The following is a 24623-nucleotide window of genomic DNA, read 5'->3' as shown; positions in this document are numbered from 1 at the left end:
ACGTGCCCTTCGGTGCTGTCTCTTCCCTTCCCCCACCCTGTGTCCCAGCCAAGGGGGTACTTTTGACATGGAAAAGCCTTCCCACCTCCATGCCTTGTTTGTGTGGTTATTTCCACCTGAAAAGCCCTTTTCCCATCTCCACCTTCAAAACTTTATCCACGGACCTAGTGAGCTCCAGGGTCTGAGCAGAGCCCTGGAGCTTCTGGATGAAAATGACCCATGTGCTTCCTGCCCTCATGGGGCTTGCGGGGGAGTCGGTGAGACACACGGTAGACAAACAGAAGCAATGCGTCCTCGAGGACTGGCTCGGGTGTGCCCTCCTCCGTGGAGCCTGCCTGGGCCCCCCGAGATCTCTCTGTGCTCTCACAGCCCCAGTGCCTCCGCCACAGTGGGGGCCTCATCCGGCCGTGGGGACAGTGAGGCGTGCTGGGAAAAGCAGGTATTGGAGTCAGGCTGATTCAGGTACCAGTCCTGGCACTGTCACTTGGTAGATGTGCCATCTTGGATCTCACAGGCTTGTTGAAGGGCTGCCTGAGATCCTGTAAGATGAGGATGCTAATAACCTATCGCAAGGGGGTCACGAGGGGTGAAGGGATTGTGTACACAAGGGCTTAGAACCGTGCCAGGCACACAGTGAGCGTGCAGAACATTTTAGCAACCACCATTTATACTTCTGCCAATACTACTACTTCTAGCTGTTCGGCTTTGGGCAAGTTGCTTAAATTCTCTGAGCCTATTTACCTCAAAAACTTGTCAACAAGATTAACTAAAATAACGTATATAAAGCAGCCAGCTCAGTGGCCAAGAGTGGGCGCTCTGCAAACCCCAGTTTCCTTCCTTTCCACGTATCTTCTGGTGTCATTCGAGGTGGGTGCCTGGACGTGTAGCAGGTGTCAGCAAGAATTTCTCTGGAAACAGCCCAAGTGTCCATCAACAGATGGATGGATAAACACAATGTGGTATATTCATACGATGGAATAGTATTCAGCCTCAAAATGCAGTGTAACTCTGATACATGCTACAACGTGAATGATTCTTGAAAACATTATGCGAAGCATGTTAGTGTGCTGGGTCAACCATAACAAAATACCACACACTCAGTGCTTTACACAACAGAAATTAATTTTCTCACAATTCTGGAGGCTGGAGGTCCAAGATCAAGGTGCTGGCAGGTTTGGTTTCCTCTGAGGTCTCTCTCCTTGGCTTGTAGATGGACACCTCCTCCTTGTGTCCTCACAGGGTCCTCCCTTTGTGCATGTACCCCTAGTGACTCTCCGTGGGGCCTGGTCTCTTTTTGTAAGGACACCAGTCCTATTGGATTAGGGCCCACCTTAATGGCCTCATTTTAACTTAGTTACCTCTTTATAGGCCAAGAGTGGGTGCCCTGCAAACCCCAGTTTCCTTCCTTTCCATGTATCTTCTGGTGTCATTTAAGGTGGGTGCCTGCAGTTGTTGGGACAGGGACGTGTAGCAGGTGTCAGCAAGAGCTTCTCTGGAAACAACCCAAGTGTTGTGTTCAGTCGTATTCTGAGGTATTGGGGGTTAGGACTTCAACACAAGAATTTTGGGGTATACCATTCAGCTCATAACATTTAGCGAAAAAAGCCAGAGACAAAAAGGCAAATATTGTATGATTCCTCTTGTATGAGATACCTGGAATAGGCATATTCATAGAGACAGAAAGTAGATTAGAGGTTATTAGGGGGAGATAGGGGAATTATTGTTTAATGGGTGTCGGGTTTCTGTTTGGGATAATGAAAATGTTGTGGAGATGGTTATACAGTACTGTTAGAGTATCAGTGCCACTGAGTTACACTTAGAGATGATTAAAATGGTAAATTTTATGTTATGTGCATTTTATTTTTATGTGCATTAAAAAAAAGGGACTAGCAAGACATAGGGGGAAAAAACCCTTTTCTGCTCAGGATTATATGAAATGCTCGATTCAGAGGCTCAAGGGGTTCTAGTTTTGGCCGACACCAAGGCTGTCCTCTAGCCCTGGGGGCCAGGTGGATGTGGGTGTGGGAAGCCTCTCTGGAAGGCTGGGATTTCATGTAACCAATCCTGACACTTGAGGATGGGAGTGTCACCAGTTGGGGACCAGGTCCTGCCACTCGTCAGGTAGTGAGGTGATGGGGGCAGTGGGAGGCGGGTTGGGTTTTCACCTACAGCTCTCCCCTTGCCAGCTGATGGGCCCTGGATAAGTGTTATGACCTCTTCGAGCCTCCATTTCTTCATCTGTAAAATGGGAGCCATATTACTGACTCTGCAGTATTGGAGGGTCTCAGAGACATAGGCATATGGTAGGATTAACTCCCCTGCTCATAGTAGGTGCTTAACAAATGGCAGTGATTTTACCACTGGTGGTGACAGACGTTGAGTTTCTTTCATCTTTCCACAAATCTTTTGTGTGTACCTACTGTGTGCTGGGACCGGCGTGATGTGAACAAGACATGCTCCCTGCCCTCATGGCATTTGATTTCTAGAGGGGGAAACAGATTATAGACAAGAAAATAAACATCTATTATTACAAATTGTAATTAGGTCTGTGAAGGAAGACATAGGAGTTCAGGAGATAGAATATCTCTGTGTAATCTCTCTGTGTGTGTGTGTGTGTGTGTGTGTGTGTGTGTGTGTGTGTGTGTGTGTGTGTGTGTGTGTGTGTGTGTGTGTGTGTGTGTGTGTGTGTGTGTAACTTAAGGGAGTCAGAGAGGACCTCTCTCTGGGGTGGTGGCATTTAAGCCAAAGCCAGAAGGAGAGGAAGGACCCAGCTATGCAGACAGCTGGGCTAAGAACATCCGGGCAGAGGGAACAGTATAAACAGAGCCCCTGAGGAAGAACAGAGCCAGGTGTGTCCCAAGGACTGAGAGGAACCTACCCCTTGCGTGTGGCTTTGGGTCCTGGACAAGGGGGATGGGCACAGAATGATGGTGGGGAGAAGGGCAGGGGCCAGGTTGTGCGGAGAGCTCTTTGCTTGGGCTGCCTGCTGACTGGTGCTTTAGACCCTCCTGTCCTGGGGGAGTCTCCGAGGGTGTGCCCTGTTGTTGGCACTGTGCCTGGGGACCTTTGAAATTCAGAAAATATTAGTAGTGGGGGGCTGATGAATGCCAGGCATTGGCCTCGATCGGGCCTGGTAACACTCACATCCTGGCATCCCCGGGTCTCTAATTGCGGAGCCGCACTGTTCTGCTGCAGTGGCCTTGGGCAAGTTGTGCCTTCATTTCTTCATCTGTGAAATGGAGATAATAACCCAAATGTATAACCTATAAAACCTTTATAACCTTTATAAAACCTATATAACCTATAAAACCTTTTAAAAATATATATTTATTTATTTGGCTGCGCCGGGTCTTAGTTGCAGCACGCGGGATCTTCGTTGCCTCATGCGGGATCTTTTAGTTGCGGCATGTGGGATCTAGTTCCCTGACCCGGGATCGAACCCGGGCCCCCTGCATTGGGAGTGTGGCGTCTTAACCACTGGACCACCAGGGAAGTCCCAACCCATACACTTTCTATTAGGATCAAATGAGTCCAGGGGAAGGGCTTAGGACAGTAACAGACACATAGGCACATCCCGTAAGCTTCCTGTTACCACTCTCGTTGTGTATGGCTCTGTGGAAATCCGTGTTTACAGGAGAGTTGACACAGCAGAGAGGGCAGGAGCATATCTCTGTCTGGAGCCAGATTGCTGGGTTTGCATCCTGTCTTCTCTGCTGGAGAGTTGATTAACCTCTGTGCCTTGGTCTCCTCATCCACAAAACAGATGCTCAGGGTGGTTGTGAGAATGGAGTGAGTTAATTTACGCCAAGTACAAAGCGCAGGGCCTGGCCAAGTACAAAGCGCAGGGCCTGGCGTTTAGCAAGTGCTACTTTTATTGTTGTTATAGTTTTCAGAATGGAAAGGCTGACCTGGGTGCTGATGCGTAATGGAGGGAGACCTGGGGAGGAGGCTTACCTGAGGCCAACTTCCTGGGCCCGAGCCCTGAAATCCTACGCTGCCAGCCCTGGGGAGGCAAATGGTTGGCATCCCAGAGTCTGCCCCCTCTGCAGAGGGAGGCTTCCTAGCTGGGGTCCCCAGGGCCAGTGGAAGTGGTCACTGCTGGCCACAGGGCACGGGCCAGAGTGGCAGGGGGCCCTGGCTCTGCCTGGCACATTCCAGGCTCCTGAGAGGGTGGCCAGGGGCCAGGGTGCCGGAGGGAAGGAGAGAGCCTTTTAAGGAAACATTTCTCTGCTTAAAAAAAAAAAAATAGAGAGAGACAAGAAACACTGAAGCACACAACAAAGTTAGTGGGCTGGCTGGCCGGCTGGCCTGGAATGCACAGCTGTGGGTGGTGGGTGGAGGAGGCCACGAGGGGGCACCCAGGCATCAGGCCCTCGGACTGGGGGTCCTCAGCTGCCCCTCAGATCTCAATCCTCGGGGGGGACAGGGAAGGGACCTGGGGTCAGGTCCCATTTTTTCCACTGCCTTGGGGTGGTGCTGGGGGAGCAGATCTCCCTCTTGTCTCAGAGGACACCTGTCCGTCCTGCCCTTGCCTCAAAATGTGTCCGTAACGCCCTCTCTCACTTCCCCAAGCCCCAGTCCCGAATGGAGACTAGACACCCACTCTCGTGGATTGCAGGTGGAGACGGTGGCAGTGGACGTGGCTGGCCCGTGGCTGGGAGGCCGTGGCAGTAGCCGGCAGCATGTCGTCCTCTTGCAGCTGATCCCACATTTAGGTTCCCAGCCTCATCCCAGCTCTAGCTCCAAGGGAAGGAGCAGATCAGGGCGTGCTGCTCTGTGGATTGACCCGCTCCCACCCCGGCTTGAGGGCCCATGGGTAATAGGAGGAGCGGGGACAGGAGACGCTGGGAGCCTGGCCCCATGAGGTTGAAACCTACAAGCCTCAGAGTGGGATTTGGGGCTGGGGGCAGGAGGAGACAGGCAGGGGGCCACTGCTGGATGCGGGACTCCTGCCCTCAAGGTGCCTAGGGGATAGCAGTGTCCCGGTGGCTGAGACCTTGTCGGGCGGGCAGGGTGCCCTGAAGGCTGCAGCCACCTCCGGACTTTCCTGCCCTTCTGGCCTGTTCTTCTGGCATCCTCCACCCCACCCTTGGCCACTGATCAGCTGTGTGACCTTGGACAAGTTGTTTAACTTCTCTGTGCCCCCTGCACCTCAGACGGAGGTATAATAGTACCTACCTTATTGGGTTGTTGAAAGGATTACATGAGTTAACATGGGTAAGGCATTGATAATAATACCTGTGCACATTCAATATGCATTATATGTGTTAGATATTGTTCCTTCCTTTTTTTTTTTTTTTTTTGGCTTCATATGTGATTCTCCCAAGTCCTAGAGTAATGCTGAGTACAGGATGATAGGTACTGAGGTTCAGCTCAGGCTTCTTTGCTGGAGAATGAGGTGGGCAGGGAGCCTGCGGTGTGGCCGAGTCAAGAACCCAGGGATGCTAACTCCCAGCCTCTCCACCCCTTCCAGAGCCCGGGGCACACTGTCCCACAGGTATGGTTCCCTTCTAGGTGGGTATGTCAAGGCGGGTGATCTCTGGGGCTGGTCAGATGCTAGAACAGGATCAGGTGAAGGAAGGGCCCAGCTGAGGGTGAGGCCTCTATGAACAGCCAGCTGTAGCCCGGGCTGTCGGCTGGGGCGGGGGCCCCGGTTGCCTACTGTTTGAGGAGGCAGCCCCCGGCTCTTTGGCGATCCACGGCTTATGTCCAGACACCCTCAGGCCCGGAGCGGGGAGTGGTGGGGGGAGAGCTTCCCCCGCCGTCCCCTCTGTGGGCCCCCTGCCTGGTGTTTGGGTCAGGAATTGGAGCCAAGGTTGAGGTATGAGCTCCAAGAAAAACGTGTCCCAGCTAGAAGAAAGGAACACATTGAGTCTCTGATAAAGGCCCCTGCTAATTGTCAGGGTAGTGGTTTGGCTGCCCGGCCCCTGGGGAGGGAGTGTTATCTCAGGGTAGGGAGCAGTCCAGCCCCCTCCCTGCCCTCTCCCTCTGTCTTGAGGCCACATGGCCAGCCCCCGCCCCCCTTAGAGAAGAAGACGAGGATGATGACAGTCATAGCTCACCCCCCGAGTGTGTTTGCACTCTTCAAGGCCTTCCACATCTATTAGCGATGTGGCTGCCTTCGGGAGAGATGACAGGCCCTTCCCCAGCCTGTTTCCCTGCACGGTCTGGGAAACTTTGCCAGATGTCTGCAGCTGTGACCTTTGGGCGAGGTACCTTGGCATTTGGGAGAATGGAGGAGGTGACTCTTCCTTTTCTCGAGGTCTTAAACACGGTTTTTGAAAAAATTAAAACAAATCTTACCATATTGTAGAAAATTTAGAACATAGACCAAAGAAAAAAAGTATTTATTCTTATTACCTTAACCCTGGTGCTTTGACCTCCAGTTTCTCTGCATATTTTTTTACGGAGTTTAAAAAATGTGACTTCCATTTCACTTTGCCTTCTGCTGCTTCCCCCACCCCCTGAGTGTTATTGCCTAAGCAGCTTTCCGTGTTGCTCCATAGTCTTCCCGCTGGGGAGTGTCAGTGTTTGTGAACTGAAGGAAGGGGTGTCCAGCACGGGGGGGGCGGGGCGGAGAGCGGAATGATCTCAGGAGGCCCTGGTTTTCTATGGGGATGAAGATGCTAACCTTGCCCTTTCTCTGTTCCTCACACAGGTGGCTGCTCCCTGCATTCCTCCATCCAGCCATGAACTGGTGGTGAGTGACAGTCCATTCCCTGTCCTGCCAGCCCAGCCTCCCCTCTTTCCTCAGCTCCCGCTGCAGCTTGCTTGAGACCCAAGCATGCTGGTAGCCCCCATGGGTGCTGGGCCATTAGGTAATGACGAGGAAGGGGCCATGTCCTGAGGCCGAAGCTGAACTGGGAGGAAATGAGTCATGAGGTCCTTTCATGATTTCATGAGATGCGGGGCCTCCTATTTCAATCTTGAGACTTAAGTCCTTGAAAAAACCCATAAAAGGACATCTCGCCTGTCTCTAGGCCTGGCCAGGTGCCTGTTGTCTTGGGGCTTACAGAACCAGGGAATGGCACCTCCTTCCACCCTCCTGGTCCCTGGTCAGGTACCCTCTGGCTGGAGGCAGGGGGAAGGATGGCATGACCCACAAGAGTCCAGACACCTGGGCAGTTGCTCACGTTCAGGTGGCCTGTTCCACCTCCAGTCTCCTTCGCTGACTCTGCTTTTCTGCCTTCTCTCCGCATCCCCCACTCCTCCCTCTCTCCCCCAGTCAGGTTTCCAGAAAAGCATGGATGGGGCAGGACTCCTGTGAGTTGTGGGCTGTGGAGAGAGGCCTGCTCCAGACTGATCCCAGCTGGGCTGATTTGGAAGTTTTCCCTCCCTGCCCTCTCCCTGCCTTCTTTCCCTTCAGAGGTCCCTCTTGCTCCCCAGCCCAGCGCAGGAGGCAGGCGGGGCCCTGGAGCCTGGAGAGGGAAGCGCCTGCCTGCATGCAGGTGCCTGTGTGTGCGTTTGCGCATGGGGTGCGTCACGGAGGGCCCCTGTGGGCACCCTCCGACTGGCTGGTGTGGAGGTGCCTGTGTGACGCTGATGTGGGTGGGAGTCTGGGGGAGGTGGCACGGGTGCCACAGGACCCAGGCAGTTAGAGGTATCTGCACACCCGTGCGGTGACTTGCTCAGCTTGGATACTGGAATCTCACTCAGGTCTCCTGGCCTTTTCTGCTCCAACACCTGTTTGCCGTATGACAATGGGCCAGTCCCTGCCCTCTTTCTGAGCCTGTTTTCCTCTCCGTCAAAGAGAGGGGTTGCACTGGATGCTCCAAAGGCTTTCTCCGTGCTGATACATATCCCTCCCAACCCCCCATTCAGGGTCATCGATGGAATGAAATAAAGTATGCAAAAAAAAAGTGTGCAAAAGTGCTTGTGACTCTTAGCTGTCTTTGGACCCAGAGCAGTGTCCCTGCTCTCTGCCCTCCCAGCCCAGGCTCTGCTTAGCTCTTTCCCTCCCTTGCATCGGCCCCTCTTTCCTAATCTCACTGGGCTCAAACCCTTCTGGGCCTCGGCACTGCCTGGCTGTGCCGTTCCAGATGTGGAGTATTATTCACGCAGAGCTCAGTTAAAGGTCATCTGACAACAGCAGGGGGTGGGAGTGGGGTGCTGTGGGGATGAGGCCAGAGCGCAGGCCTGGTTTGGAACTGCCAGGGAGGAATCCCTCTGGGACTGTGGAGGGACACCATGGGGGGCGGGTGGGAGGGGTGGGGTGGGGAGCCTACGTCTCATCATTTCAACCCAACTTCCGCTTCACTGCTGAGAACAGAACGTCCTTGGCTGGTCTAGTATGGCTGGGGGTCTCTGGGGTTTAGGGCTCTCCAGGCAGAAGCCAGATGCCTGACCTCTGGGAGTCTTGTGAACTTTGTTTACGCGAGGAAGGGTCAGGGGTTGCAACAGAAGGGAATAGGTTGGCATTCTGGCTGGAGAGATTGCAGTCAGATACCAGAAGGGACTCCTGCCTGAGCCAGGCTGTGGAAGCTTCCCATCTCTCTGATGTGCCCCACCTGGGCAGGGGGGCTCTGATCTTCGCGGAGGTTGGATCAGCCATCTGGTGGTGAAGTGCCTGTGACACCAGAGGTTTCCCCACCTGAGTCAGGACCTGCCCCCTCCCCCGTCCCCCGGGCAGTGGTCAAAGAGCGAAGGAGTTCCACTACCTCCCTCTGGATCGTGGCTCCCCAGGCCCTGGGTCTGTGGCTGTGGACACATTGCTTAACCTCTCTGGACCTCAGTTTCCCCTCTGCGGGTTGGGAGTTAGTAATAGTACCTACCTTATAAGGCTGTGAGGAAAATGAAAGGAGCAAATTAACTCACTGAATTAATCTGTATTCAGAATCCTCTAGTGGCCGCCCACCACTTGGAGTAAAGGCTCAGGTTCTTCCATGGGTCTACACAACCTTGCACAATAGACAGATTTCCTCTCTGACCTCATCTCCAGAAACTCCCGCGTTCGCTCACTCTGCTGCAACTACCTGGCCTTCTTGCTGGTCCCTGAACATACCAGGGAGATGCTGCCCCAGGGCCTTTGCACCTGCAAAGCTTTTCCTGTAGATACTTGCCAGGCTCTTTCCCTCCTTGAGATCTTTACTCAAGTGTCAGATTTCCCTTCCCCCAGCAACCCTCTCTCCCTTCCCTGCTTTCTTTGCCCCTCAGCATGTGTCACCATCTTACTTGCTTATCTTGTTTAAAAGACTCCTCCCATGGTTAGCATGTGAACTCTATGATGACAAGGGATTTCTGTCCTTCGTGTTCATTGCTGTATCCCCACTGTCTGGCACACAGTAAGTGCTCAGTGCATGTTTATTGAGTGGCTGGAGAAAGGCATTCAGCCAGATGCCCGGCACAGATTAGGTGCTCAATAAATAGGACAGCTGTCCTCTATCCCTTACTGGGGAGCCGTGGGGGCCTATTAGGGGGGCCAGCCTCCAGCTGGAAACTCTGCTGCTGTCCCCGGGGAGGGAAAGTGGCCCAGGGGAAGCCGGGAGAAAGTTTGGCTTCCCCCAGAGAGCACTCAGCACCTGTTTCCTCACGGCAGGCAGGCAGGCAGGCGAGTGCTTTGAGCAGGTTCACAAGAAGGAGGAAAGGGTGGGTTTTATTTTTCCTTCCTTTTCCCTTTGCTGCCTGCCTTCAGCCTCTGTAGGGCTGGTCTCTGGCCTCCCCGCCCCTTCCCTCTTGCTTCACACTGTGTGTCTGTGTGTTTGTCAAGTTTTCTCCATGCCCCCAGCTCTCCCTCTGGCCTTCTCACCCATCTTACTTCAGTCCTACCCCCCTGGGATTGGGACCACTCATCCCTGGGCCTAGGATTTCTGCCAGCCTCTGTGCCCTGCCAGCCAAACACATTTTCCAGCGCGTGCTGGGCCAGCCAGGGCAGAGTGGCTTAATCTTCAACCCATGTTTTCATCTTACTTAACAGATGTTGTCCAAGGCCTTGGGTAGAAGGCTCCTAGGGTCACCTCCCTCCTGTGGGGTCCTCCTGTGGGTTCCACCGGTGGGGGCAGGATGGAGAGGGGTGAGGGTGTGTTTGCCGTGGACACTCCTGATCCTTGGAAAGCGCTGAAGCAGCTTTTCTCAACTTCTGAAAAATAAGAGTCAAAAGGAATTTCCCAAGGGTGATGGCCAAGTGGAGTGGCCACCCAGGTGGGCCAGATATGAGCCCTTCTGCATGCACGGCCTGGCAACCAGGAGACCTGGGCGGGGGGAGAGCCGTGTGAGCACTGCTTCTCCTCCGCCGGCCAGCCCCATGGCAGATGCTTGAAATGTCCTGTGGAACGAAACCCATTGAGTCTCAGGTGGGGTGGAGAGTCTGTGGTGGGCGAGGTGGATGGGGAATGGGAATGCCAGGTTGGTTTCACCTATAATAGTAATCAGAGCAATACCAAAAAGTTAACCCTTGTATGAAACTTTCTTTGCAGACCTTTGTTGTGAAAGCTGTACAAGGATAAACTCATTTATCCTTCACAGTAATGCAGTGAGGGAGATGCTGTGATTATCCCAATGTCTCAGATGAGGAACACAGATGAGGCCTAAGGCCACAGAGCTGTTTGAAGGGGGCACTGGGATTTCGACTCAGCATGGTCCACAGTCGTCACCATAATGATGACAAACTCGCTTGCACAGTAGCTGCGGTTTTCAGAACCCTTACCCTGATACCGGGCCACCCCGAGTCCACAGTGACTTGTGTGGAGGTCTGGACAGGCGTGAGCCCTTCCTGGGGAGAGGAGCAAAGTGGGGCTCAGAAAGGCCAGGTGACTGATTCACAGCCATGCAGCGGTAGCAAGGGCTGGGGTCAAGACTGGGGTGTTGGGTATCTCCCCGATACCCTCAGTACTTGCCGCTGATGTAAATAACTGATATTGCCAAGTGGGCTTCTCCTGGATTTCTTCTTCTAGACAGTGCCAGCCACGAGCTAGCTTCTCCATTTGCCAGCGGGCCTGGGATTTAGGGGCAGGTCTATCCATCCATCTATCTGCCATCCATCCTACCAGCAAACATCTCCTGAACGCCTCCCTTGTGCCAGGACTGTTCTCATGCTGGGGCTGCAAGGTTCTTTTCTGCTGAGTGCCAGGGCTTCTGGAAGGCAGGTGGAGATGCAATAGGCACGGAGCCATAGGAGTGAGAGGACTGGAGGCCATCTAGTCAAATCCTGCTCTTTCCCAGGGGAGGAAACGGAGGCCCTGGGATTGTTTTTTTTGCTCTAATTCATTTCAAAAATTATGGTAAAATACACACAACATAAAAATTACCATCTTAACCATTTTTGAGTGCACAGTCAGTGGATTAAATACATCCATTTCATTGCACAACAATCACCACCATCCACCTCCAGAAGGCTTTTCATCTTGTAAAACAAAAAACTCTGCACCCATTAAAAAATAACTCCCCAGTCCCTGCTAACCACCATTCCATTTTCTGTCTCTGTGAATCTGACTACTCAAGTACCTCATGTAAGTGGATTCATACAAAATTTGTCCTTTTGTGACTGTCTTATGACACCTAGCATAATGTCCTCAAGGTTCACCCACGTTGTAGCAGGTGTCAGAATGTCCTTCCTTTTTAAGTCTGAATAATATTCCAATGTGTGTATACACCACATTTTACTGATTCATTCATCTGTTGATGGACACCTGGGTTATTTCCATGTTTTAGTTACTGTGAATGATGCTGCTGTGAACATGGGTGTGTAAATATCTCTTCGAGTCCCTGCTTTCAGTCACTTTGCGTATATACTCAAAAGTTGAACTGCTGGATTATATAGTAATTCTGTTTTTGATTTTTTTTGGAGGAACATACTGTTTCCCTCAGCGGCTGTACCATCTTATATTCCCACCAGTAGTGCACAGAGGTTCTAATTTCTCCACATCTTTGCCAGAACTCTCTTCTTTTCTCTTGTCTTGTCTTCTCTCCTCTCCTCTTCTTTGTCTTTTCTTTCTTCCTTTTTTTTTTTTTTTTTAATAGTAGCCATGCTAATGGTTGTGAGGTGGTGGTCCTGAGATTTTCAAATGACTTTCTCAAGGTGCCCCTGGGGCGAGGAGGCATCACGCTGCCTCATGGAAGAAGAGAAGGGACCAGAGAAGCACGTGGAGCCCCGCAGCCTGGTGTTGCCATCTGGCTCTCCATCAGGGACAGTGGCCAAAAGTTGCTTTAGTTCATTCGAACTCCCAGCCCTGATGCATTTCATCCGAGGGCACTGATGGGGTCATGGGTGACCATCTTTGGGAGATTCTGGAAAATGGAACAATGCCAGGAGAAATGAGCCCGAGAGAGTCTTGATTCCAAGAGTGATGAGGGAGGTTGGAAATCCAGTTTGTGCACCACTTAGACTGCTTAGCCTGGAGAGGGAGAATACGGGCAGGTGCAGAATGGGAGAGAGAACGTCTTGAAGGACAAGCTGGCTTCCTTTCTGTTGCTCTCTGAAGTAGAACCTCGTAGGTGGAGGGTCTCATAAAGAGGGGGAGACTTGGATGTAAAGAAGAGCTTTCTAACACCTACAGAGGCCCACTGGGGCTGTCTAAGGGAGTTGCGGTCACTGGAACACATACTCACTGACGCCTATTAGGGTGCAGTTGGGAGTTTCCCTCCCTGGGGGGAGCTTAGGTAGAAGTCCTCAGGGCCCACTGAGGTCCCGCCCTTAAGCTGGGCTGTGAAGGGACATGGTCCCCAGAGGTCAAGGCACCTATGAATGTGCTTACCACCTCCCCTTTGACCCCCACTGGGAGAGGCCCCAGTTGGGTGAAGGGCCCTGCCCTCCAGGGGCCCTGTTCAGTGTGGGAGAGAGAGAGAGAACTCTGCGGTGGAGATGAATTAGTGCCCTCCTCGGGGGTTCTGACTGGAGGCGGCTTTGGGGCCCAAGGTGGGCTGCAGTCCGTCTGTGCTGCGCTGGTTGAGGAAGTCTGCCTGCTGTTCCAAGTCCAGGTTAAGATTTGAGCAAATGGAAGAGAGGAGGGAAGGAGAGAGAGCCTTCCAGAAGGTGGCAGGGCTGGAACAGAGAAGGGGTAGGGCCTTGGTGTAAATGGCCAAGTCTGATGGGGGCTGGAGCAAATCCAGTGCCCTAGCTGGGGGGATGAGGGGCCTGGCAATCTTGTCTCACCTTGGTGGGCCTGGCTGGGGTGCCTGTGGGAAGAGCCTGAGTGTGGGAATGGAGGCGGGAGTAGTGTGGCATGGTGGTGGAGAGTGATGAGATGGGAGCAGAGACTGCAGGTAGGGGAGGGGGGAAGGCAGTGGAGTCTACCGGGGGCGGCCAGATAAGGGAGGAATCCAGAAGCCAGGTTGGGGAACTTGAACTTGATGAGCCAAGCACTAAGGGCCATTGTGGGTCCTTGAGTGGGCAAGTGACCCAAAGCAGACTTTGAGAGTGGGAGTCTGCTGCCAGCGGTGGAGTGTGGCTCGGTGGAGAGGTGGCTGCCAGGAGGAGGGCTGGGGAGACCAGACACGAGGCTGGTGCAGGTGCTCAGCATGGGGTGGAGGATTTGTGCAAGGGCGGTCAGAGGGGCATGGAGGAAGGGCCTGGGGAGGCACAGACTCTGAGTGCCCCGGCTGAGAGGTAGGAGAACAGCATCCTGGGGGAGGGGAGCGTGGCAGGAGGGTGTGAGAAATATTCCAGCAGGACAGGGTGGGTGGCGGGGAGGGAGTCCGCAGTTGCCTAGCCTCAGCAACCTGGAGTCCGGTGCTGGGTCCCTCAGGGTGAATTGTGGGGGGCCCTGAGGACAGGAGTGGGCTTGCCCAGTCCCCTCCCTGGGGAAAAGCAAGCGTCATGTTCCATTTAATCATCACATCCAGCCTGTTCTTTTACTCTGGTGGCCTCGGCCTGCCTGGGAGAGGATGTGGCCCCTGGAGCGACTTCCCCCAAACACTCATGGGACCTGGGCTGCCGGCGCCCTCTCTCCAGCCCCTTGCGCTCCGCGTTGAAGCTCTCCCTTCCGGGGATGCTGAGAAATAACATGGGGCGAGGGGCTGACCTGCGCTCACGTGGAGCTCGCCAACCTCCCCGGAAACGGAGTTTTTCCCCATTCAGAGTGCTTCCCTGCTGCCTGTGCTGTGTGTTTTTGTTGTTAGACCAAGGTGCTGGTCCCCCGACTGGCTGTGGGGTCTGCTATGTGCCCTCCCAGCCATGCCCCCTCTAAGTGCCCCGTTATTGGTGCTTCCCTGCCCTTCCCTTTGGCTTTCAGTTCCCTCTCTTCATCTGCTTAGGGTTCTATTTTGAGAACGAGTGAGCCTAGAATATTGTGCTCTGGGTGCTGGGGCTGAGGACATCCCAGCCGGCCCCACCCGCCCGCCCTTTGCCAGCTTCCTTCTCCTCCTGACAGGCCGGCAGCGCTGGCCCTGACCTCACAGTCCATCTGTCCAGTGGCAGTAGATGTGATGTCATGGGGTCTTTTTGTCCTGAAAAACTGCCCGGATTCCAGGCCTCCCAGGGGGCAAGAGTGGAGAGAGCTGGAGGGGTGGAAGAGGGGAGGGTGTGAGGAATTTCTGGACGGAATGTTCCTCTGGAGGCTGAGTCCGCATTCTGCGCCCCCTCCCCCCAGTCCAGGGCTTGGGCACCTCCCCCCACCCGCTATGGCCCTCTGCCTTTTCCTTCCTCCAAAACAGCAGCCCACAGATACATTTTTTTTCCCAGCTCACGCTCCCTGCAGGCCACCGAAATGTCCTGCTGCGTGAACCTCCAGGCAGTCATCCCAGGCACCTCGGCCTCTGCAGACCGGCCCCCCCTCAGGCCCACACCGCTGGGGGTGGGTAAACGCGTGGAGAGGGCATGCATGTCTTTTTTTGGAAAAAAAAAACCCCAAAACTTGAGGAAAGGATGTGCAGCTTCCCTTATCCACACTGTGGTTCACAGCCCCTCACATTCAGGAAGTTCTCTCTGATGTCTGGTCCCAGTCTCTCCTACTGCAGCCCATTTCCTCCTCTTCCTCTGGAAGTGCATTGAAGAAGCCTTTTCCTCCTGAGGACCTGAGACAATTAGTCTTTTTTTTTTTTTTTTTTTTTTTTTTTCTTTTTGTGGTATGCGGGCCTCTCACTGTTGTGGCCTCTCCCGTTGCGGAGCACAGGCTCCGGACGCGCAGGCCCAGCGGCCATGGCTCACGGGCCCAGCCGCTCCGCGGCATATGGGATCCTCCCAGACCGGGGCACGAACCCGTATCCCCTGCATCGGCAGGCGGACTCTCAACCACTGCGCCACCAGGGAGGCCCGACAATTAGTCTTTAAGCCGCAGAAAGCTTGTTCCCAACAGGAGGGCAGTTGATTAGGAGTAAGAGGAACTGAATGAAGATTACGGCCTGGGAGAAGAGACCGAGCACGAGGGGGATGTAAGGAGCGGCCTTCAAATACCAGCTGTCCTTATCTACAGGCTGTGTGACCTTGGCCAGATTATTTAATCTCTCGGGCCCTCAGTTTCCTCACCTGTAAAATGGGATAATGCTTGCCTTGTGAGCATTGGTTATGAGGAATAATGATCGTGAAAGCAAAGAGCCCAATGTTAAGCCCAAGGCATCATTAGTACCTGCTGAGTAATTGTTGTTACTTCAGTAACGTTATGAAAATGCACCTCCAGACCAGGGCCAGGAAGAGGTAAGGCAAGTGAGGCACCTGGGGTGCAAAATTGGAGAAGGTATTGCTCTTAGGGTTGTGCATCCTGAGACTAAATGCCTCCTTAAATTTTCTGCCCTAAGCCTCACTCTAGTCCTTCCCTTGCTTGAGACTCCCGGGCTTGAGGCCCCAGAGCAGAGTCATCCACAGATAGCAAGACTTGGCTGTCAAGTGGCACCAGGCCCAAACTCTGCCACCTGCTCCTGAGCTGGGTTCGAGTTGTCCTGCTTGGGAGCAAGAGGCATTCTGGAAGACCCCTGGTGGGGCAGTGATTTGGCTACCCTCAGCTTTGGAAAGCCTGGGTTCCTCTTGGAATTGGGCAGGGGGAGGGGCCAGGTGGGGGAGGGGCCATCCTTGTCGGGTTCCATCTGCTTCATCCTTCTACAGCTGAGTCTGAGGAAGAAGGAAGAGCAGAGTCCGCCAACCGAGAGCCAAGAGCTAACCCTGCCTGCAGGCTGGCTGGGGATTGGAGTGAGGGGCAGTGGGTGAGCTCAGTGATGGGCTTTATAAAACCTGGGTGCCCACCTGAGTCCTGCCATGCACGTAACTGTGAGAGGCTCGGCGAGTCATACCCGCACCTCTCTGTACCTCAGTTTCCCCATCTGTGAAATGGGGAGGGAGGAGATGGTGTCTGAGGAGTGGTGTGCAAAGATGGTGTGTGTGTGTATGTTTCCGTGCTAACGGTAGGGTGACAGCCGAGGCTTAGTGGGTCTCTGCCAGCCACTGGAACTCCGGGGCTGTGGCCTTGGGAGACCACAGCCCTGATGGCCTGGGAGCTTTCTCTAGTATACCCAAGCTTCCCTGCAGGGCCTAGGGCAGGGGCAGCCTCAGGGGAGAACACCCACCCCCACCCCGCCCCGTGATGAGTTAGTTCCCTTGCCTTTTTCATTCCCATTAGCCCCAGAGCTGGCAGTGCATGGAAAGCAGAGAAGCAGGACTTCAATCCCAGGAGGACTGGGGTGGAAGGGAGGGGTGGGGGGGGAGCGCAGCATGCCTGCTGGGCTGTGTTTGCAAACACTGCAGGAAAACACTGGGTGTTGAGGTTGGAAGGGGTTTTTGGAAATTTTTAGCTCCTCAGAAGGCCTCTCCACCAGGACGTTGAAGGCAGGCGTCTGATGGCTGGCCCTGTGGCTGGCCCCCAGCTGGTGTGGGGGAAGGGTGGGAGCAGAGGGCTGGTGCTCAGGTGATTTGCTGGCGGGAGAGAAGTTTCTCTTGCCCTGCTGAGGCCTGTGCTTTCTAATGTCGACTCCCTGGTCTGCATTGTGTCAGACCCAGGAGGGACGGGGTAGGAGGGGCAAGGTGGGGCAAGGTGGGGCAGGGTGGGCTGGGAGAGGGCCTGGCCTTGGACCTGTGCAGTCGGAGCTGATAAATAACAGCTCACAGGTACTGAGAGCTTCCTAAGTGCCAGGCCCCGTTCTGAGTGCTTTCTGTGCTTCATCTCATTTGCTTCTCACAAAAGAGGACCCTTCCTGCTGAAGAGCAGCAAGGACAGAGTGACCTGCTTGAGGTCACAGAGTTAGTAGCAGAGAGAGTCAGGACGTGGCCCAGCCGTCTGCTGCTAGTGCTTTCAGACTAGACCAGTGGTTTTCACAGTGTCATCCCCAGACCTGGAAACCTGTTCGAAATGCACATTCTTGAGTCCCTCTCTAGGCTACTGGATCCGACCCTCTGGGGAGGGCCCAGCCACCCGTGTGTCCGTCACCAGCCCTCCAGGTGATTGGGAGGCACACTCACGTTTGAGACCCCCGGCTCACACTCTGCCCCGTCGGGGTCTCTTGGGAGGCTTTCCCCAGAGCAGGACGAGGGGCTCTTCAGGGCCTGTAATGGGCCTGGGGCAGGTACTCTTGTCTCCGGTTGCTCCATCCCACCCCATTTCTGAACCTTCTGACCCCTCACCCCCCACCCCAGTCAGGGAGGCTGATTATATAGACTGTGAAGAGTGAGGGCTTTGGCACTGGGAGGTCTGGGTTCAGAGTCAGTCCTGTTGTGTAGACTCTGCACGCAGAAGGTCCCTGTGATGTGCCCTCCAGGCCTTCTCCTCCCCACAGAAAGCCAGAGCAGCTCAGAGCGGGGGCAGTTGGCCTGTTCTGCCCAGCCCATGGCTCCACGTGAGCATTACAGAGCCCTGGACCAGAAGAGATGGGTGGAGGCTCAGAGGGCTGGGGCAGGCTGGCACTGCTGCAGAGGACTCCCCTGGGTGAGGCCGGGTGGTGGTTGGAGGCTGAGGGGAGACCCTGGTCCTGACTGTCAGGCAGCTCCCTAGAGCTCAGTCTGGGGAAGGGATCCCAGGGGATTTCCTGTGGGCTCATTTGCCTCCTGCCCGGTGGCCTATGGCTCAGGAGTGGGGTTCTGGGGGCTGGCTGGGTGAGGATTAGGGCTGGGCTGGCTGGGGACAGACTGTGGCATCTTGACTCCCCCTGCAGAGCCATCCTCAGACTCCAGGTGGGCCCACCTAGGGGGCTGGGAGGGGCTGGCGGATAGGACACCCCCAGCTCCTGCTCGTTGCTGGACTCTGTCTTCCCTCAACCCTCCCAAGCTGCCTTGACCCTGAACTACACAGGGGGTTTCACCCACCTGGAAAGAAGTTTTGGCCTCAGTCTCTTGTCTCCCAGGCAGTAGGGGAAAGTCTGGGCGTTTTTAGAAAGAGCGCAACTGCCTTCAGCTCAGCCCACTTCCTTCCTCCATCCCTGTCTTGGCCCAGTTCTCCTCCCGGATGCCAGAACGTTTCACAGGTCATTCCGTCCACTCCCCTGTCTTCAGACATGAACAGCTCACCCTCGGGTCCCGGGATGGGGTTGGGGCAGGTGCTTCCTATTCAGAGACCCACTGTCTAAACCTGGTCCATAGTCGTCTCAGCAAAGGCTTGTTTCCATGACCTTGACATTCATGTCCATGTCCATCTGTGTGATTCAAGGGCCCCTCTAACCACATCACTGAGTTGGAAATGGAGCCCTGGAGACCGTGGTCAGGAGGTGGCCCCGGAATGGGGAGTTTCTCTCTCATTATGGGGGAGAGAGCCCACGGAGCCCACGTTTCAGGATGCCTTTGGTAGGAAGTTGGTCTGCGCAAGGGAAGGATGGCACCAGGGTGAGGGACAGGATCAGTCCACGGGTGTTTACTGACGGCTCGCTACACATACAGCACAGTCTCCGGCCCGAGGGCTATGGCAACTCAGTTGGTAAAAATGCTGCTTTGAATCTGTTTCAGAGGCAGGTGGGATAAGAATCACAAATAAAAATAAAACTAGAGTTGGGGAATTAACACATAGTCCCACAATGAGATTATTCACACGCTCAGGACCAGATAGGTAGCTCAGACAGTGAGGCTTACTGGAGTTCTGAGGTGCGAGAGAGAGACCCCTTTGCTGGGGTGTTCAGGGAGGGCTTCAAGGAGGAGAGCTAGTAAGAAAAGAGGAGAAGCTGCTCCGCAAACAAAAGCCCAGATGTGGGAATAGCGAGGGGTCTGGATGGAAGAGAGTTTTGGGGCAAGGAAATTGAGGTCTGCAAGGGGGCAGGGCCAGAGGTGGGGATGGCCCTTGAAAGCCCACCGAAGCATGAAGACTCCGGCAGGCCTGGTATCCGGGGCTGCTGGGGTTTCACACAGCATGAAGTGTAGAGACCCAAGTTGGGGTTCCAACCCTTTTGTCCCCCTTAGTGGTCAGTGGCTTTGGTCCACTCATCTAATTTCTCTTTATTTGTAAAGTGGGGCTTTAAGGTAGCAATAGTACTTACCTCGCTGGGTTCTTGTGAATAAATGAAGCGGCTGGTGTAGGCACACATGCCTGGCAGGTAGGAACAAGAGTCACTTACTTGCTTCTTGTTCCTTTTTGAGGGGTCGGTGACTGTCGGAGTTAGGGGCCTTAGTGAGTTTTGTCAAGCTGGATGCTTCTAGGACCAATAGGATTGTCTTTCATTTTCCAGACTCTGCCCCCCAAGCTTGGGGTCGGCACATTATGTCTGAGTCTTGGGTTGGCACCACCGGTGCTATCTCAGGAGGCCTTCTGCCCATCACGGCCACCAGCCCCGGGGAGAGAGCCAACCTGGGGATGTTTGCCCTGAGGCCTCATGCTGTTTTCTCCCTCTGCCCACAGCCCGTCAACACTGAAACTGCTCCAAAGAATGTAGTGGACACGGTGAGTGACAGCAGGTAGGGCGGGGTGAGCGCCTGGGGAGGCCGGGAAAGCATAACGAAAAGATTGGGGGGAAAGTGAACAGGTGTGTTTGAGGACACCCTTCTGGAGTAGATCTGGGGAACTTGGGGGAAGGATGGAGACATGGGTGGCACTGAAAGCTGGATATCGGAGCATCCCCTTGTGTGTTCGGAAATGGATTGCTGGGGAGCTAGGCAGACGGGGAGGGAGAGGCCCGTGGTTAAACGTGGGCTTCTTTATTAGATACGTAGAATGTGAGAAAGCCAGGCAGATCTTTCCAAACACGTCTTTCTGACCTAGCAGAGAGGCGATTTCCTCAAGGCTGCGTGGAGGAGGAAGGGAAGGGAGTGGGTGGGTCGTGTGGTGGGGAAACCGAGGCTGGCAGCTGAGAGGCGTCTCCTGGCAATGGCCGGAACGGAGTGATGGGCTCAGAGATGGAGGACTTGGGTTCCTCTCCGAACTCCTCCAAGGTTCTATTTGTGAGACTGTAGCAAGTCCTGAGCCTGTCTGTGCCTCAGTTTTCTCACCTGCAGAAATGGGAATAATAATATCTCCCCCAGGAGAGACACAAATGAAAGGGTATGGTTGGCTCTGAGGGGCCGTTAGTGGACAAAGAAATGCTACACAAACAACCCAGCCCCCTCCCAGGCCCTTGTGCCAAGCCCTCACCCCCACCACTGCCACACCCAGCAGATGAAAGACCTGGTACCTTTCGATGACTTTCCTCGACTCCCCTCTCTGACTGCCTTTTCTTTGTCTCCAGGGAGAAGGAGCCTTCCGGGGTGGAAACACACGGAAAAGCCTTGAGGAAGATGTAAGTATTCGGAAGGGAAGGAGGAAGATGCGGCGAGTCCCTGGGGTGAGGGGGACGGGGGAGGCAGATGATGCCTAACACCTGTCTTGTTTGGTGGGCGTCCCCGCAGCCTCCTCTGTAGAACTGCTCAGCTCAATTCCGGAGTGGGGAGAGGGGCTGGGAGGGTGAGCAGGTCCCATGACTTAGACACTGGGCCTTAGTCTTGGCTTCAGCCTCCAGCCCAGCTGGATCCAGAGTTGGTTTGCCCAGTCACTGAGGCAGACCTTAGTGCTGCAGGGTGGGGAGGGAGGGAAGCAGAGGCTGCTGTGCGAGGCCTCGCTGGGTGGTGAGCAGTCACCAGGGCAACGGCCAGGGGAATGGGCGACACTGCAGCAAGAGGGACTGGGGGCAGAGATGAAGAGGGACTCCTGGGCTCTTGGAGGGTCATCAGCCCCTGGGGAATCGCAGGCTCTGCTTCTTCGGAGGGAGAAGCCTTTGAAAATGGGCCAAATGCCATTGATTCAGGAGGGAATGGGAACATGGGCTGGTTGGTCTCACGGGCTCCTCCTGCCCTGCTGTTTTGGTGGAGGGCGATGGGCAAATTCCTTAACTGGAAGGACCCCAGGGAAGGGAAGAGGGGCTCTCCTGGGACCCTGCTTTGAGCCGAACTTGTGCCTGGGCTTGTCCTCACACCACCTCCAGGGGCAGATGCCCGTCAATGTCGGATCTTCCTTTTTTTTTTTTTTTTTTGCGGTACGCGGGCCTCTCACTGTCGTGGCTTCTCCCGTTGCGGAGCACAGGCTCCGGACGCGCAGGCTCAGCGGCCGTGGCTCACGGGCCCAGCCGCTCTATGGCATGTGGGATCCTCCCAGACCGGGGCACGAACCCGTGTCCCCTGCATTGGCAGGCGGACTCTCAACCACTGCGCCACCAGGGAAGCCCCCTTTCTCTTTTTTCCCTGCCCTTCTCTGACAGTTTGCCCCTCTGCTGGCCTCTCCATCCTCGCCCGCCTTGATCTGCAGAGGAACAGGGAGTGGTTTTGGCGGTTGGCACGGGGGAGCTGTTGATGGCATGAGGCCCTATCATCTGACAGCTGCCTGACCCATGGTGGGGAGGGCCTCGGAGGGAGGTGCTGGGCTGCTGCAGGCAGCACACTTCTGTGGTGAGCCCACCACCTCTGTCACATTGCCCTGGGCCAGCCCCGCAAGGCCAGCCCGGCAAGGTGGAGGTGTCCCCTGGGCCGCACAGGGCCCCGCCAGGAAGAGCAGAAACATGCCTCTCAAATTAATGGGCAAGGCTCTGTTCAAGGTATGCACGGGTCCTATGGGCGTGGAGTACACATGCTGGGATGGACCCTTGTCCGAGTTTGTGATGTTTCTGGGGCTGGGGTACAGGGGAGAAAGTAATTTTCTTGTGTGCCTGCTACTAAAGATTAACTAGCTTAATGCACACAAAGCGGATACTATGTGCTCAATAAATGTTAACCGGTCTTATTACTGTTATTTTGGCTAAGGGCCAGGAACTGGGCTGGGTATATATTTTTGTGTGTGTGTGTGTGGCCGTGCTGTGCAGCATGTGGGATCTTAGTTCCTCCACTAGGGATCAAACCTATGCCCCCTGAAGTGGCAGCGTGGAGTCTTAACCACTGGACCACCAGGGAAGTCCCCATTGGCTGGGTATTTTTTGATTCCCGTGACATCCCGCTATGGAAGATGCTGTGGCCCCACTTTATAGGTGAGGAAACAGAGGCTTGGAGGGGCTCACTGACTCAATGAATGTCTTCCCCATCCCATCCTGGGACTGCTGCCTGGATCTGGTGTTTCCAGGGCTCCCAACCCTTGGCCAGGGGACAGGGCGATGGTGTGTGAACCAAGCCTTTTAGCCAATGGTCTGGACACTCTTATAAGCTGAGTCCTAGAGCAGTTGCTCCCCACAACTCCAGCCTGGGCCAGACAGATCCTACAAGGTAAGGCTGTAGCAAGAGAGAGTGAAGTTAGACATCATGGAGAACTTTTTGATGCAAGGGTGTGTATGACCTTGGTCCTGGAGAAGAAAGAGGTTGCCGCTTAGTTGGAGTGAGAGGTTTTTTAGGAGAAAGTTCTGTTGATCTGGGATGAAAGTGTGTGTGTCTGTGCATGCCGGGGTGGGTAAGGGTGGTGTCTTGCCTGGATATGGGAGAAGGGACAAGATGAGTTTTGGTCTAGTTAGTTTAGTTAAAGGAGTTCATGAAAGGCTAAGCAAGTGAGCAGATTCCAGAATGGCACGAGTACTGCAAAGGAAGAGAGAAAACCTAATTTTTGAGGATCCCAGACACCTGTTCCAGGTTGAGTGACCGCAGGGTCCCCTCCCCAGCCACTGGGTTCTCCTGCAGTCTGCCTCGGGTGAGGAGACCCGTTTCCGAAGCGGCATGGTTGCTGCTCTGGGCCTGCTGCTGTGATAATGTGCCTGTTTGTTGAGCTGTTTTCCTGTCTCTGGCCCGCAGCCCAGGACTCACAGGGCAGGAATGGCTGTTTTCCTCCAACGGGGTTGGTGTGTTGCAGAGTTTGTGGATGATGTGCTGTGTCGCACTTTGTTTTGGAAAAATCCAGGCGGGTGGGCAGGAAGGAGAGAGGAAAGGGTGTGGCTGGAGGGGCTGGTGCGGAGGGGAGGGGGTGGCCACAGCCCCCAGAGGAGTCATAGGGGTGGGGAAGGGCCCCTGACGTAGATTGGTCACCAATCTCTGCCTGCCTGACATGGCCCCTGGTGTTGCTTCCAGACCCTCCTCCCAACTGTGCCCCCTGGGGACTTGGGCTCCGGAAACAGCTTTTCTTTTGGTCCAGAGCTGTTGTGTTTGGTCTATGAACCTCAAAGGAAGGCAGGACTCTTCCCACACAGTCATTGCTCCAAACCAACCCCACCCAGGTCCTCGGGTTCCCACTCTTGCTACATGGCGGGGAGGAAGAAGGCAAAAGACGGAGCCGAGGGTCATAGATCTTGAGCCGCCCTGGAGCATCTATCTGAGCGGTGGTCTGCAGCTCCCGCCTGCAGTGAGGACCAAAGCCAACAGAGTTGGCCGAATCTGTAGCAGGAAGGGTGAGGGTTAGATACCAGGAGGAACTGCCTGATAGCAAGAGAAGTAAGACGCTGTTTGAGGAAGGCTGTGGAATTTCCTTTCACAGTGTCCTTTAAGCAAAGGAGAGACTGTGTTTTGGTGATGATGATAGGGGAGAGGTCTTGGTGCCTAGGGAGTTGGATCAAAAGTCCTATTATTGATCTATGTCTTGGGTGGAGCAGGGAAGAAGTTCAGAGCATGTGGGTAAAGGACTTTGACAGCCCCAGAGAGGAAAGGAATGGAATTACAGGCAGACAGAGAGCTTATTTTTCTTTATAAAATAAAGCATTTAGAGTACTCTTTGTAAAGCCCTCTGGTAGTTTTTCCTGGGGGCTCAAAGTGGAGCAGGTATATCACACAAGACTGTGCTGTACCCATTTTACAGATTGGTCAGTGAGACCAAGCGACTGCTTCTTACACTGGCTTCATGGATGAGTATCTTCCTTTGTAGAATGTAAGCTCTCTGAGGTCAGGGACCTCATGCACAGCCCTCAGTGAAGTTCACTGAATGAGAGAATGCACATGACGATGGGGAGCAGAGAGGACAGCCTCCCTCTTGAAAACGGCCTGTGTGATTAGGCAGCTGCTGAAGGTGCCCCGTCTCTAGCCCTGCATGTGGGAGGTCACTGTGTTTCTTGGAGCGTTAAGTTGTGTTGCTCACATGCTCCGCCCCCTCCCCCGACCCATTTCTGGTTCTCCGGTTCTCCTTGTGACTCTTTCCACCAACCCTCAGACGTGTTACCTGTGCACGTCTGCTTTCTGCCAGTGAGTGTCACATGCCCCCAAACTTTGCAGAAAACAGGAAGCACTGTCAGTTAGAGGGCAGCCCAGTGATTCATCAGGGGATGACTGTCCAGCTGTTCGTCCCAGTCCTCTGTGCTGGGGTCACTGTCCAGGGCAGTTTCTTCCCCTGCCCCCCACCCCCCCTCCCACCCCAGCCCGGCAGAGCAGAGCCAGCTTGGACTTTGTCTTATCACCTCTGGAGGCAGTATGGCCAGACTCTGCT

General features: G+C 54.5%; 1 protein-coding gene across 9 annotated transcripts in view; it reads left to right on the top strand.

The window, feature by feature from the left end:
• TNS1 (tensin 1) overlaps positions 1-24623 on the top strand; it is a 232385-nt gene that overhangs the window by 109505 nt on the left and 98257 nt on the right. For all 9 annotated transcript variants that reach the window (XM_081242900.1, XM_081242898.1, XM_081242901.1 and 6 more), the window contains 3 exons: positions 6659-6700; positions 19674-19715; positions 20497-20547. In XM_081242900.1, coding sequence (XP_081099026.1) covers positions 6659-6700; positions 19674-19715; positions 20497-20547 — 135 coding nt within the window. The remainder of the gene's footprint in view (positions 1-6658; positions 6701-19673; positions 19716-20496; positions 20548-24623) is intronic.

Source organism: Mesoplodon bidens, assembly GCF_964165515.1.
Source record: "Mesoplodon bidens genome assembly, chromosome: 8".
Taxonomy (NCBI): Eukaryota; Metazoa; Chordata; class Mammalia; order Artiodactyla; family Ziphiidae; genus Mesoplodon; species Mesoplodon bidens.
This window is presented reverse-complemented; position numbering and strand designations above follow the sequence as displayed.